The sequence below is a fragment of the Pezoporus flaviventris genome, unplaced genomic scaffold (assembly GCF_033815535.1).
Source record: "Pezoporus flaviventris isolate CSIRO_AGI_PZ_B2104156 unplaced genomic scaffold, CSIRO_AGI_Pfla_v1 ptg000002l, whole genome shotgun sequence".
Lineage (NCBI taxonomy): Eukaryota > Metazoa > Chordata > Aves > Psittaciformes > Psittacidae > Pezoporus > Pezoporus flaviventris.
In genome coordinates this window covers 61,362,223-61,377,154 of record NW_026892550.1, presented here as the reverse complement: position 1 = coordinate 61,377,154, position 14,932 = coordinate 61,362,223, and the positions used below count along the sequence as shown (strand labels likewise).

Here is a 14,932-nt window from a genome sequence, read left to right as displayed (position 1 = left end):
ACCAGCTCTTCAAGGCCTCAGCTAGTCCTAGGTAAAGATTCAGTTAGGGTTCTGACCTATATTAAATATGTAGTTAAGATGTAATATGAAAACCAATACTTTCCAAGCCCTTCTGAAATAATACTGGGACAGATCACCTCTAATTTGACAAAAATCAAATTTGGTACACTATCACCGAGAGGCTGGCCTCAGCCTAAACCACATGATTGATGCTCTGCAGTATAATCTGCATAACATCATTCATTCTTCTAGTAGGCTCAGTACTAATGAACTAAATAAAAGTAGCTACATCATACTTTGATGAGATGATTCAAATAGGTGCCTTAGCCTAATGAACCCACAGACCCAACAAGTAAATCAGCAATGCATTATAAAACAATAAGACAGATTATAGCAGCCAAGTAGCGATTTAAAGTATCAGTTACATTCATATGGCAAAATGAACAAATGTACAAATACTAGAACAGTACTGAGTAGGGGCTAGGGAGCTATGCCTTTTCAAGCAGATAGCAGCAGCACCTTGCTAGCAGTGTATCATACCTTTCAAGGACAATTATAGCTTTAAGTGAAATTACTCTGAGCAGTTCAATCAGTCAGTCAAACAGAGAGGCCATTTCACAGCTTCAAAATATAACTTTATTTTTGAAAAAAATCCCAAACATAAAACCCCAAACAAAACCAAACCAACATTTTCATGCACATGCCAAGAACTGTATACATCAAAAGCCGAGCTATACAGGTATGTTGCTTTGTCATTTATCCTGCATTCTTTTATAAAAGACCGTACTACTACACTTATTTAAACAGCTAGACTGTCTCACTTTATTTCTTTTTCTTAAGCTGCTGAGACTAGAACTAGTAAAAAAAAGAGGTTAGTCCAGGATAATGAAGGAAGATCAGGGAATAAATAGAAACAATTCAATTCTGAAGTCAGAAACATTTACATTATTTGCATTAAAATGGACCAAATAGGAATGCAGTCATGTATTGCCAACATTTCTGCCGCTGGTTTGGGGATAATGTTGTACCTAGAACAAAACACTGTCAGCTATTTTTCCAAGAAGCTGCAAGGATTAATGCTAGCTGTCTATTTTTAAATACTTGGAAGGTTTTCAAATACAATGACAATGAGATTAAGCAGACAAAAAAGAAAGGTATTTTCATTGCACACTATAATATTGGTAATAACCAATTAAAAGAAAATGACTCTTGTATGATCTGAAATTCAATCAAAGTGTTCCACTAAAAATGAAAACAGAGAGAACATTCACTGGTGTATGTGAAGGCAAACAGTCTGTACAATCTAACACTGATAAAATGTTACTATTTTCAAACCCCGCAGTAAAGAAAGTAATTCCTATTTGATATCAGCCTCCACATCATGACAGATGGCACTGATCCTGTTCAAGCAAACAATTTATGTCCAGCATTATGGTATCCTATAACTACAAACTATCAAAAAAAAGAAGATTGGCATATTCCACCAGCAAATGGAAAGTAAATACCTAGCTTTCTCTGTGCGCTATGGTAACAACCATAAAACTATAAAACAGGAGCAGCAGCTCTAAGTTATGTTCACGATTAAGACAGAAACACTCTGTGATGCAAGAATACGAGGTGAGAAAATCAAATAACAAATAAGAAAAGTTTTTACTGACAAGGTAAGTGGAATTTTGCTTTCCACTTACCACTTCAGTTACAGAGCAATCCCCTCATGAAGTTTAAATTTTCAAAAATCTTACAAGTCACAAAGATTACTTTTTTTCCCTCCTAGTTTATACCTGCTATGTCTTCCACACAACTCTTAGATCAGGACAGCATGCTTGAGAAAGGTACTTTCAGCCTAATATTAGTGATAGCAGGCACACTGTGAAATTCTTATAGTTTGCACCCTCAAATCTTACTTTCATCCTTGCTTGAACTATGCCAGCTGAAGAGCAAATACAAGTCATCTGCTGTTGTGACTGCTACATCATCGTAAGTTCCAGCTGAGGTGAAATGCTGAATGCTTCTTAAATAGTGTCAACTAGAGTTGTCAGGAGATCATAAGCCAGAGCCCCAAGCAATTTGGTTAGAATCAGAGAGTAACTGGATTAGCAGAACTACTCAATTAGTATTTGATGAGCTGTGTAATTCATGTTATCTTCACAGCACTACTAGCTCTAACACCTGCAATATGAATTAGCATCTATCGCTTCACATGTCAGGTGACTTGAGCCTCACTTAATGCAAACAAGAGATTTGTGCAAAGGTTTGCACTGAAACAGGTGAAAAAATCAAAACTAAATATACCTCAATCTAAAAATTCAGTAAAGAGGCTTGCCAGCTCTGGAGATATGTTCTCATTTAATCTTTCATTTTAATCAACTTTAACAGGTAAAGCTAGGAGATACTCTTTCCTAGATGCAAGATACAGTCAGTCAGACAATTGGTAGTATTTTGTCTCTGTGAGAGGTGAAAGACTTTCAGAGCCCAGCAACAGCAATTGCTGGATTCAGTGAGGGAAAGGGCCCCTGCCTTTCATAGGGACAGAAACTGCATGGTCCACACTGCCTTGAGACTTTGGCAGCATGTCCGCCAACTCTGTTGTCACACGTCAGTCTGTAACACTGTAGCACTGAAGGAAGGCAAAATTGTCTCCTTAAGCAGCTGCAAGAATCAGGCCCATCAAGGTAAGGCATATGTACTACTTTTTGAACAAACTGCTGGCAGTAGTATGCTCCCATCAGGGCAGTCTGAGTGCAGAACTTTTCTCTTTTACTCCTGCAAGGTACAGGGGTGCCTATTCAGGTTTTAGACATATTTCATGCAAATCTGAAGCTTCCTTCCAGTCATAGGATGGCTAGACATCCTGACTATAATTACAGTGAATTAACACTGAAGAACAACTTTTGGCTTTCATAATAAACATAAAATAAACATTTAAAATTAATGTTTTTTGTTTATTTTTCTTTTTTTTTAAAGTGCTGAAAGGGTTTTTTTTTTTGCTGTTCCCTTTTTAAATTATTTTGCTGTAGGTATTCATATTTACAACGATCAAAACTTGAAACACGCCAACTATAGTGATATCAGCTCAGTCAATCAAACAGCACTGCAGTTAGAGCTTTATCCACCTCCATCCCTACAACTATTCCAAAGGAGAAAGACAGAATAAGTTATGTTACTATTTATAGTAAAAGGAAATGATAGATATGCCCGCTTAGTAAATAGTAGGCAACAGTGAAAATACAGTAATTTGGACTTATGTCTTCACTAATATCTAGTAATTCACAGGTGGCATTTTACATCTGTGTGCTGTATTTTATTTGACATCTTCACAATCCTTTTTAAGTCAGTCACAAATCCAAGCACAGTTAGCAGACAGGGTATTTAATAAAATCAGATTTATAAAACTATTACTGTGTGAAACAGAATTTCACCTATTAAATTTTTCTAATAAAAAACCCAGCTACTCAAATCAATAGAGAAGGAAAAACAATAAATAATAAAACAATGAGAAATTAATTGAGATCTTAACAAAGCTATAAATACATCAAACATTTCTGATGATATCATAATGCACTCTACATGGTTTTCCTTTTTTCTTTTTTTTCCTTCACAAAACCTCTCCTGATATCTGCAGTTCCTAATAATTTATTCTATAAATACAGCTTAGTTGACTAAGGCTGAAATGTGCTAAGATGCAGTAGCGTTTCAAATTCATACATGAAACAATTTGGAAGCTTCCCCCAGGCATTTGCTGCTGCTGCTCCCACTGCTCTGCTACCCACAATCCCCCCATTTACCTGCTCGCTGGGCTGCCTCAGCCCTGGTCAGGAAGTGGTAAAGCTGATCCAGCTTATCAGGCTGCTCCTCCAGGGACTTCTGCTGCCATATGGCTGACCCAGGCCCTGCAGCCTCCCTCAAGGCATTCCACTTCTCTATCAGAGCGAAGAGCTCGGAGAAGGACTTGTGATAACCCTGTCGCAGCATGTCTATGCAGATGTTCTTCTTGTATGAATTCCTGTTACTGGGAATAAGAAAGATAGATTTTAAGCCTTTAAACCCATACTCTGTTCTCTGCCTTACCAAATAAGTAAAGATAACGAAAACAGCTTTCAAGAAGGGACCTCTGCAGTCCAGCAGCAGGGAAGGGGTATTTTTATCCCTCTCTCAAAAAGCATTCTGCTAAAATATGATTACAAATGTCATACCATAGGGAAGTAAATATGGCAATAATGAATAAATACCTATATATATATATGTTGAAAACATATTAAAAATATACTGGTGTTCTTTAGCTGATACTGATAAAAAAGTCTGACTGATGGGAGACCCCCCCTCCCCATGTTTATATTAGTTCATGAAAACACAATGAACTTTTATTTTGCTTTAAAACAGTGCACAGGGAAAAATGAGGCACATTCTACATGTCAAAACTATGTATATGTTTAATAGTTTTGCTGTAGGACATGATGGGGTGCTTTAAAATGTCAGACAAATGCTATGCCAAAAACATAATCACTAGGTATTATTTTGCTTCTGTTTAGCATATAACTTCAGCTGGGACTGGTTTACTGATGTAAAATTTTGATAATTTCTCCCTAATTTTAACATCAAATGATGCAATGATGAATTTATATCAAAGTTGTCTCATTCATAAACTCTGGTAAGATATGCATATCAAAAAGTTGTGCAATCAAACATTCTCAAGAGGTAACATATCTTTTGGGGTATTATTTATGGAAATAATCAAAATATTTCTTTTATGTGGCATGAAACAATCATTGTGTCCCATCCTGGAGAAAACCATGAGTCCAATGGGACTGCCTGTAACACTAAAGTACAGATGTAAAGGTTTGCAGGAGTAGGAATCTAGCGGGAGGAAACAAACCTTTGTCCCAATAAAATGGCAAGGACCCAGAAGTGTTAGTTCTATATTTTATGTTCCATTAAGTCTCCAAACTGTTTTCAAGACTATCTTTTTCGATTAAAATCCACTAACTTCAGATTCTCAGCAGCTTTCAAATAAATATGAAATTCTGAAATTTGGGATTTATAGTGTATGTAATAAATTCAGATGATCTCATGCTAAACAATAGCCTAATGAGACTAATACTTCTAGCCAAAAAAAGCTACTGCAGTTCTTTAACAATGCTAGTAAGATGGAAGTGATGTAAAAAACTTCTTAACTAGATGTGAATGAAATAAAAAGTAATGTAAGATGTATGAAGTAAATAATTAGCATAAGTTCACATTTAATACTATTAAAATAAAATCTATTGCTTACTCCATAGATGCACGCTAATCCTTCATGGTTTTTTTTTTTGTATTTCAGTTTCAAAACTGAACACAAAAGTACTACAAAAGCCTGATATAATTTAGACTAGACAGTACTGAATTTATCTTTAATACATAAATAGGTGGTTTTTGAGACTGAAAAACATGCATTGTTCATACAGACATGAGAAAAAAAGTAACTATTTTGTACCAGAAAATATTTGCAGCAAGTAAATGTAAATGTTAAGAAAAGTAAATGTTAAGAAAAGTAAATGATAAATATCTTTAAAAATGTACATTTTAATTTGCCAGTATATGCTACATTTGTCAAAGATCAGATGCACAGTATATAGCTTAAAAATACTGTAAAGACATTATGTTAATACCATACAATATATTCTCTAGTCTACATTGAATGCTTTCTGCTTTCTGTTTTAAAATTCTAACTAAAAAAATATTGTAGAATATGGGTAAAAATTCCTATAAACTTCCAAAGGCCTAGAACTGAATCCTACAGTAATACAACTCAGAGCAGTGGAATAACAACTTGCAGAGCAGACACAGGCATATTTATTCCTATAATGTGATCTTTATATGTGTGTATGTGTGCATGCATTAGATCATTAGATGTATTGGAAGTAAACAAGAAAGTACTGCAAGAAGATCTTCACAGTAATTAAACAAAACGTCATTCAGTTAATTTTTAACATTTGCTGCATAGTACTTATATTTGTGTAACAGAAAAAACGTGTCCATGTAACATTATTTCCCATATACTGATCCTGTTTGCTTGGAGTCAAAGCACATTTTCCCCACAAGATAGCATTATTAGCAAACCAATTCAGGAGAACGAAACACACAATAAAATAGGTAAGTTTTAAAAATTAGTGTCAATATTCTTTTAATAAATCCTATCCTAATTAATAAAGTGAAATAATGCTGCAGTAATCATACAGCACAGCTCATGTTTTTTTCCTTAGGCAAAGATAACTGATTTTAGCTCACAAGCAATGAAGCTGCTATCTATTGTATAATCATTCAAATTTTACAGTCATAAAGTTATCTCTCTGTTATTCTTAAAACCAGAAAATACACAAAGCACAAAATAATACTATTGTTTTCTTAAGCTTTTACAATATATCAGCTACAAGTGGCTGATCACACACAAACAAAATAGGGATAGAAATGAATGATATTATGTGGATGAATGGTATTTGACACCTAAGAGAGAATGACACTGCAATGAATTCTGAAATTTATTCAGTTATTGAAGGGGTTACAGATGGAAATTCCAGTGCCCTTTTTTCCCACCAAACAGTGCTTTTGAACAGAAGGAGTAGTGTAGGTGACAGAAGTAAACTTTTCATGATATCTTGAGATAACCTATAAATAAACCCTTAAAATTCTTTTCATACTGTTTTTTTTTATATATCATGCAGCATGTAAAATGTGAGTTTAAATAGAGCATCTCATGTTTAATGTAACCGAATATCACTTTATTTTTAATATCAAGATAAAAAACTGATATCTGATTAAAGGCACATTATTTTACAAAATCCAACTATTAACAGTATGTTTCTACTACATTAATGAAGCAGTTTACGCTAAACCTTTTGAACCTTTCTACCTAATAAATTATTATATATTATTAAGCAGGTAAGTTTGTTTTTCTGCATGGCGCCCAAGCCGATTTTAGGCTTCCTTTGAACAATTATGTTACTTCAAGAAGAAAAATGGAGAAAGACTGGCCTTTCATTTGAAGTGGAGCCGTTCAAGAGGTTTAATGGTCTCTGGGGGCATCTACTGGAAATCCGGAAAACTGCACGCAGGACATGTTAATCCCGGGGCTGTCAGTGCGGCGGGGCACGGCCGCAGAACAAAGGAAGGGGACCGCGCTTGTGAAACGCGGGAGCGCAGCGCCGCCGGCAGCGCGCAGGGACAACGCGGTTTGCTCCCTGCTTCTACAAAGGCTCCGGTTTGCCTTACGCCGTGCCGCTGAAGCACAGTGCCACAACCACACAAAAGCTGCCTGTAAGGAGCTCAACCGGTCGAACTGGAAAGAGCAGGCAGTTCTGTAATGTTGGCTGGGTTTAATGTTAAAACTGAAGCATGAGGTGAATATAAACCTAAAGTCCTCTTTCCCTTTCGAACGATCACATGGGCATGCCAGGAAAAAAAATGTTTCAGATGGATTTTTTTGAAAACAGATTAATTTTTAATGAAATATGAAACATATATGTGCATTTATGGCAAAAACAAAGATACCACTTAATCTGTTTTTAATTTCAAGCAGATTTGTTTCATTATTTATTTTTTTTTGATCCCTGGAATTCAACAGATGAAAAATATGATACTTAAACATAAACAGTGCTGAGAATCCACTGTTCCTCTGTACAGCTACCTCTGTCATTACTGAAATCCCACAGATGTTGTAGCGTGTTTATTTAATCAGACTGGGTCAAACATGAATGAGGTCCACTTAGTAGCTCTGGTAAGGTATGATGTATTTAACCTATACCAGCTGTTACTGCAATGTGGCATTTCATGCATGAAGTGCTGAAAAAAATCTCTACCCTTCTGCATGTGTGTCATGGGGTGAGAGATCAGAATAATTTTTAGCACCAAACAATCAACCACGAAGAGTTGAAATTGTCATTTTGATGATGCCATGCTATAGGTAAGGATTTCATGTAGTATATCACATGGGTGGAAGAAGCTATTTATTGAATGTGGATCTGCAAGCTTGAAAAGACACTGCTTGCTATAGTTAACACTGTGCTTTAAGTGTACCTCGTATTCCTACAGGCATTATACTTTTCTTAAACTCCATAGCTACTTATATGATTTTCTTATACAGATTTCTTTTTATTTATTATCATTGCTGTTCTAAAATGATCTGGAGTCATGCTAAGGAACCACAGAAATCTGATTCTAATCTGTCTTTACCCATGCAAAAATCATAAATAATAACCTTCAGCGGGGCTAATGAAATTACACTGTTGTTGCAATCTCAAGCACCTTCCTATCTTATAGCATTGTACTTTTACAAGACTGTTAAGCAAAGCTAGGTGATCAGGACAGTACTGTATTACATTCCCTTTAACTTAAATTCCTGAACAGCAAGGCTATTGGCATTCTACCCTTCGCACTGAAAGAAAGAAAAGAAAAAAGAAATTAAGAGACCAAGAGGCAGGTACAGGTGTTGGAAAAATTCAGAACAGTCAGTATAGCATAACAGAGTTATTTAACATTATTTTAATTCCCCATGCCTCCTGTCTGGTGTGGTCAATTACAGACAAGCAAAATAAGTGTAAAAGTCTACTATTTTCAGATGACAGGTTTTTTTTTTTGTGGTGTGTTTTTTGGTTGTTTGGTTGGTTTTGGGTTTTGGGTTTTTTGTTTGTTTGTTTTTTTAGTATCAGGGTTCATATCTTTAAATTTGTAGGATTTAATTACTACTATAGGTTAATGCCGGCTGATTACAAGTGTATTGTAGCACTCCCATTTTGTAAAACACAAAATGGCATGGATTAAACAATGATATATGAAATATTAAAGTATACTTCCAGTGTAAAATAATTACTAATTATTATAATGTTTAAAAACTGTATTCAAACAGGTTTCATCCATTTGGGATTTCCTTCTTCAGTTAGTAAATCAATGACTGACACAAATGCCTTGGAGAAGGCTCACAAAATTATGAAAAATAATCAAGACATTTTTGCTTAGGTTTGTTCAAACAAATACATTTTACTATTTTTCCCCTCACATCTCCTGTCTAGAAATCGACAAGAAAATGAAAATTAAATCAAGCATGCGAATACTTTGCTACTTTGTGCTTAATTTATATGCAAACAAAAAAAAATTGAAAAATATGTGCATTAAATAAAAAAAAAAACAAACCCCAAAACCAAACTATACAAAACACTAAAAAGCCAAGCATGCTGTAAGAGCTTGTAACTTCAGGTTTCTCTGCCTAAGAATTGAAAGAGGAATTATTATTTAGTTATAGCTGGACAGTCAAAACCCAACACTGTTAGTGACCCATATCTGAAATACAGTTCAGACTTCCGCAGGGCATTGCTGAAAGCAATTATGCCAATACCTGGTAAATTTGGAAGCTGAAGATTTGACTATTGCATTCAGCAATGTTACGATTCAGGTTACAGAGATATAAACCCATGTACTCACACTGTTGAAATCTAAATTGTCATGTGTCTGGGCTGCAATCCGCCGAAGTTATAGGTACGTAGCTAATTTGAAAATGTATCTCAGTCATCTGAGTATCCGAGTTCAGTGTGAAAATTTATATACATAAGTACTTTGGTGTATCAGTTGGTCAAGTACTCAGCACATTTTCACTACATGCTGCTACTTATACAGAGCTCTTTAACTGAATCAGGGAACAACTGTCAAATCCTAGTTTATAGACATCTGTTTAAATACTTTTATAATACTTTTAAGTACTTTTAATACTTTTAAGTACTTTAAATACTTTTAATTCTGTGATTCTATGAAATATTTACTGGATAGTAATATGTTAAATTGTAGACTATAGTAATCTCATTAAAGAAAGTACAGTAAGTGCCATTAAGTAGTAATAAACATCAGTTATACATCAGAATTTTTCATTATTAAGGCTGAGAATTAACTTACATTGGGATGGGTGCATGGTTTTTAATTCCAAATTACAAAGCTGAAATAGATACTGTCCTAATTAAAAAAACCACAAACACGAAATCAACTAAGCCTCCAAAATTTTATCAAAGGAATCCCCTACACTAAACAATAAATAAGAAATATTGCATGATAATTTGTATGTATCATGAGAGGGAAGAACATGACTTTAAATTGACTTTTGTAACAATTTAGATTTTGGTTTTAAATAAGAAAAGTTTTATGAAGCTATGTATTCAGAACTATTAATAGAAAGATGAAAATACAGTATATCAGAAAACAAGTATATAGGTACTTTATACCATATATTCCATATCACTTTCAGCATCAGTAATGCAGTATTTTTCATCTTCTCTTTCAGACTCTCTGACTGTTGTCAAACCACACTTTAACCTAAATCATGCAATCAAAGGTGGATGCATAACCTGTCAGCAGGATCTCGCAAAGGACACATATATTAAACTCGCTTCCTTTTGTTCAAAGCTACGCTGCCACTTTAATACTACATAAAATGAAAAATTAATCAATTATAAACATCAAAGGATGACACAGAAAAAGTACTTTAAAATGAATGTAAGTACTGTAATAATTAAGAATCCTCATTAACCCAGAAAATGGAAATATAAATTTAGCAATGAACTTTTGGAACATTATGTCCCTAAACAGAAATTAAAAGAAAGCACTAAAAATAAAGATAAAAGCACTAGCCTTATAAAAATATTCTTCACACACACCTGTGAATATTTCAAGCATAATCAGACAAAAACATTACCTTCATTAATCTTCCTGCTTTTCTTTCTAAATTAATTACATTCATTAACAAAGAGTAATTCCAACCATATTTTATTAACTGTTATTTATCAAAATGAAGTATTTCTCAACTTTCCTCTTTTATTTCAGAGCTGACTTAGTGGACTGAGAGCTAGAAGCATCTGAATTTGGAACCCTTTCAATTTGACTTGTATGATATAGGAGAAGTCAAATTTCTCTGCAAGTTTCTTTCACAGGGTACAAAATTTTATCTTTAGAAAAAGATAATCATAACTATTTGCTTTCTGATTCTTCTCAAGCTGACACTATGAATTATCACAGAACCCTATACAGGTCAATACATTTATTATACTACTGCTATGAACAATTCCCACAGTATTTTTGCTTTTGTTTATGATAGCTCATTCAATTCTCTAACAGAACTTATTCAGTAAAGACAAATAGACCACACAGATTTAGAGGGAAAAAGAAAAGAGAGGATTTTACACAATTCAGAAGGATCTACTGCGAGAATTATTAGGAAGTCGTGACTGTACCAAGGCAAATTAGACTGTTTTTATTTCAGACTCTCTTTGTATGTTAGAGATACTTCACTTTTATGAGCATTTTAAAAATAGAAGTCAGCTGTGCATTGCTTGTATATTATCTTCAGTACTAAATATTGTTGAACTATTGAGAAATGAAAGTACTAGAAAACTGTAAGACCAAACTTAGTAAAAACAACAAGATACATAAAAAAAGGAAAACTTCAGCTCACTGTGTTCTTCTTTATTAAAGTATGTCATGTATTTTATCTTTGCAAGAGTTTGATGAGTTTTTGCAAGTAAAATTCTGTTTCCTCTATACTTGCTAATAGTCATGAGAATCTGTAGTTTGCACCTTCCCATTAAAAATGTATTGTATTTTTTGAAATTATTCACCCCGCCTTTTATCCAGATCATGTCTTTGAAAGGAGGAAGTAGATAATAAATGGAATAATTCATGATTTCCCATTAAATATGAAACTTTCTTTTGCAGAGTTTAGAAAATGAAGTTCTACATAATGTACAGAAGTTGATTAGAACTTTTTTTAACCTTTTCAAGAAAAACCTTTCACATTACACAAACGCTCAGAGAAGTTTCTTTAGGAAAGGCAAACCATTCACTTCCCACACAGTTCTGTTCTTTAGATCACTGCCTAATTACACTAAGTAATAAGTTTATCAGGCTCAAAATTCACAGAGACCATTCATTTAACCAAAAAGAATGTATTCTTCTAAGTGCTAAAAATCTCTTTTTGAAAGTTGTTTAATAAACATTGAATCCTGATCATGGCAAGCAAGATTGTTAGGAATAATTCAGACAGAAAAAAATACATATTTAAATAATATTGTAACAGAAATTTAAAATTTATCATCTAGCTCAATATGTGACTTGTGCCATCTCCCTTTCCACAATCAGCAGGGAGTTTGGGATAGAGTGCCTTAATTTAAAAATTCTTTTACTATGAAAAGATACATTTTTTTGGTTGTGATTTACCCTTTTCCATAGTTTTTAGTATTTAAGAGTGCAGAAATATCCTCATAAAATGTGGAGTTGACACAACATTCCACCAGTTCTCAGAGTAATGCAAACAATCATAAGGTGCTCACAGGTCATATCGAAAGACTGACATCAGCAAGAACCATAAAATCATGCTGGGCATGAACATGAAAGAGAAAGAACACTTCACTCCTTTCTCCTTTTGCTGCTATGTTCTTTAACTACCCTGAGCTCTCCTCTCTCCCTCTGCCTTCATAGTGTTATCTACAAAAGAAAAGGCAGCGGTTCAAACCACTAGAACCAAATACTGTGAAATTAGGGACTGCAATACAAGGTAGAAGCAGAATCTGCATTTACACATTATCTGTGTCTAAAAATTGCCTTATGCAAGCTTTCTAGTAACAGCAGGTGCCAGTCTTCCTTCCTTGCCTTAATCCCACACCAACAAGTTATTTTTTCCCTAACTCTTACACTTGGCAGCCCCCCTCCCCTGTCCCTTAAGTGCCACATAACACCACCTCGCCCCATAACACAGAAACGGTCATATCAACTTCACAACCCAGAATTCTTAAGCCTAAATTACGCATGTTCAAATTGGGAAGCCCCAGTAAAGATTTAAGGTTGTGAAAAACCCTCCAACCAGAACAATGTGATATACCGCTGAAGAAGAAACCTCACCCATAACAATATGATAAGCTGTCCAAATCTATTTGTTGAGTAAAAGATTTCATAGGTCACCTATGAAGTCACCTTACTAATTTATTTGGTAGAAGTGACAGCTACTAGAAAGCCTGGATTAATCAAAACCCTAAGAAGATATTTGTGTTCAGCTTCCTTAATAAATTGGTCCATCAATGCAAAAGATAGAATAAGGACAAATGGAAAAGCAAAAAAATCTAAAATTGAGTACCAAATGATTTAAATAACTTACAAAGAGAGGACAAGATAAGAAGAAACCCAGCCTAATAGTAGGGTTTACTAGTCTGGCTGAACCCAGGACACATGGCTACGATGAAAATAAGGAACAGGACACCCTTCAAGCTAGTCCTCCTCTTCTCCACCAGCCCACAAACCCCATTCTTCTCCTGCAGTGGACTCTCTGAATCATTCTGGCCTCTAATCAAGTGAGGAGGTTTTTTCCTGCAGTCTTGGAGGACAGATGAGGTTGAATATTCAAAGCCAAATTGGTAGTAGAAGTAAGGATGTAGGAAAGAAATCTTTTATTTCCACAAATTTATCTTGAGTACTCACAATTACTCACTCGTTTATTTTCCAGCATCTTTTTTCCTTAACTGTATGTAGCTGATACTGACACTGAAAACAGCAGAAACTTGGGGGGGTGGGGGTGGGTGGGGGGGAAGTAATGAATTTACCCCTTTTCATTCTCTCACTGAAGAATGGAAAAATAATCTTCTAGCAGATGGCACAAACAGAAGTTGTAAAATAGATGCCAGGTCACTTTTGTCCTGGACTTGCCAGGTTCTTGTAGAAATGCTACTGCAGGAAGTAGTGAACACAACTCTAAGACTTCTACCTGGTCCTTTTTACAACTTTCAAAATCCAATAGTTCTCCAGTGTAGGACTTAATAGTATATTTACATGTTTACTCTTGAGCTGGTAACCTTAAATTCTCTATGTAAGCTATGGAACAGGTGCTTCAAAAGTATAATCCACCCTGTTCTCAAGCAGTTTTGTAAATCCTAAAAGATTGGGTTTAACTAATCAAAGTACTTATTCTTAATTATTTAAATTGATTATATGTGGTGATTAACCTAGTCCTCTGTATCAGCTAAATTCAGATTAAAATCCCTTTATCTGAAGAGAAGGACAACAATTTATGGAAGCAAAGGGTTGCTACTATATTCAACCATTTGCTCCTAGAGCAAAAACATTATATTCCAGTTGTCGCTATACAATCTGCAAACTAGTTTAATGGCTGATCTTCCCAGTATTAGCTCAGATACCTGGCAATTGCTCTGGGAGATACAGCCCACCTGAGGGTGAAAGCTTTTGCCATTTTGTGTTTCAGGTGATCTTGAGAAGGACTAGCTTTCTGGTGTATTCTAAGCAGAACAAGCTACTCTATCTCAAAAAACATCTGATTGAATGCATATAAAATAATCTCATCTCCTGACTAAAACTGTCATATCAGAGCCTGTCTTTACTGACACAAATTTATCAAGGCAATAACACACTGACCCACCACTCAGAAGACAGAAAATGCAAACACAAATTTTCTGCATACCTAGGTCAAGCCATATGGTCTCTGGAAAATAATTCAGATGTCATCTGATTACCAAGGGGTCTTGACTGAAGATACTAGAACTGCATCATCCAATCACAGAAATACATCTAGGAGCATCATGAATGGGTGTGGGTTTTTTTGTTTTTTTTTTTGCTTTTTTTTGTTAATATTAAACAGAGCTGCTCCTTTCATGAAAAAAAGGTTTCAAAATCTCTTTTTCTAGTCTTTAACTCTGTTTTGATGATATGGTCATATTTGGACAATTTTCATTGATTTGAAGATTAAAGAGCTGTTACTTGGTTTTTCTGGCAACCCAGTTTTGAGGCATTAATGATTTGGTGAGTCAAGGCTAGGAACCGAAAGTATCACGGAAGGCTCACTGGAGGCCGGTGAAGTCAGCCAAACTCCTCATAAGCTTACAAAAGCCTAATGCTGTAGCAGGAAAGCAGTCACATGCTG

At 34.9% G+C, this 14,932-nt stretch overlaps 1 protein-coding gene across 5 annotated transcripts in view; it reads right to left on the bottom strand.

Moving 5' to 3' along the window:
- The window catches only part of TTC29 (tetratricopeptide repeat domain 29), a 148,112-nt gene that overhangs the window by 123,236 nt on the left and 9,944 nt on the right, over nt 1-14,932 (bottom strand). For all 5 annotated transcript variants that reach the window (XR_009741242.1, XM_061441135.1, XM_061441163.1 and 2 more), the window contains exon 4: nt 3,786-4,009. Coding sequence is in view for 4 of the 5 variants with exons in the window: in XM_061441135.1 (XP_061297119.1) it covers nt 3,786-4,009 (224 nt within the window). In the remaining variant the exon portion in view is untranslated. The remainder of the gene's footprint in view (nt 1-3,785; nt 4,010-14,932) is intronic.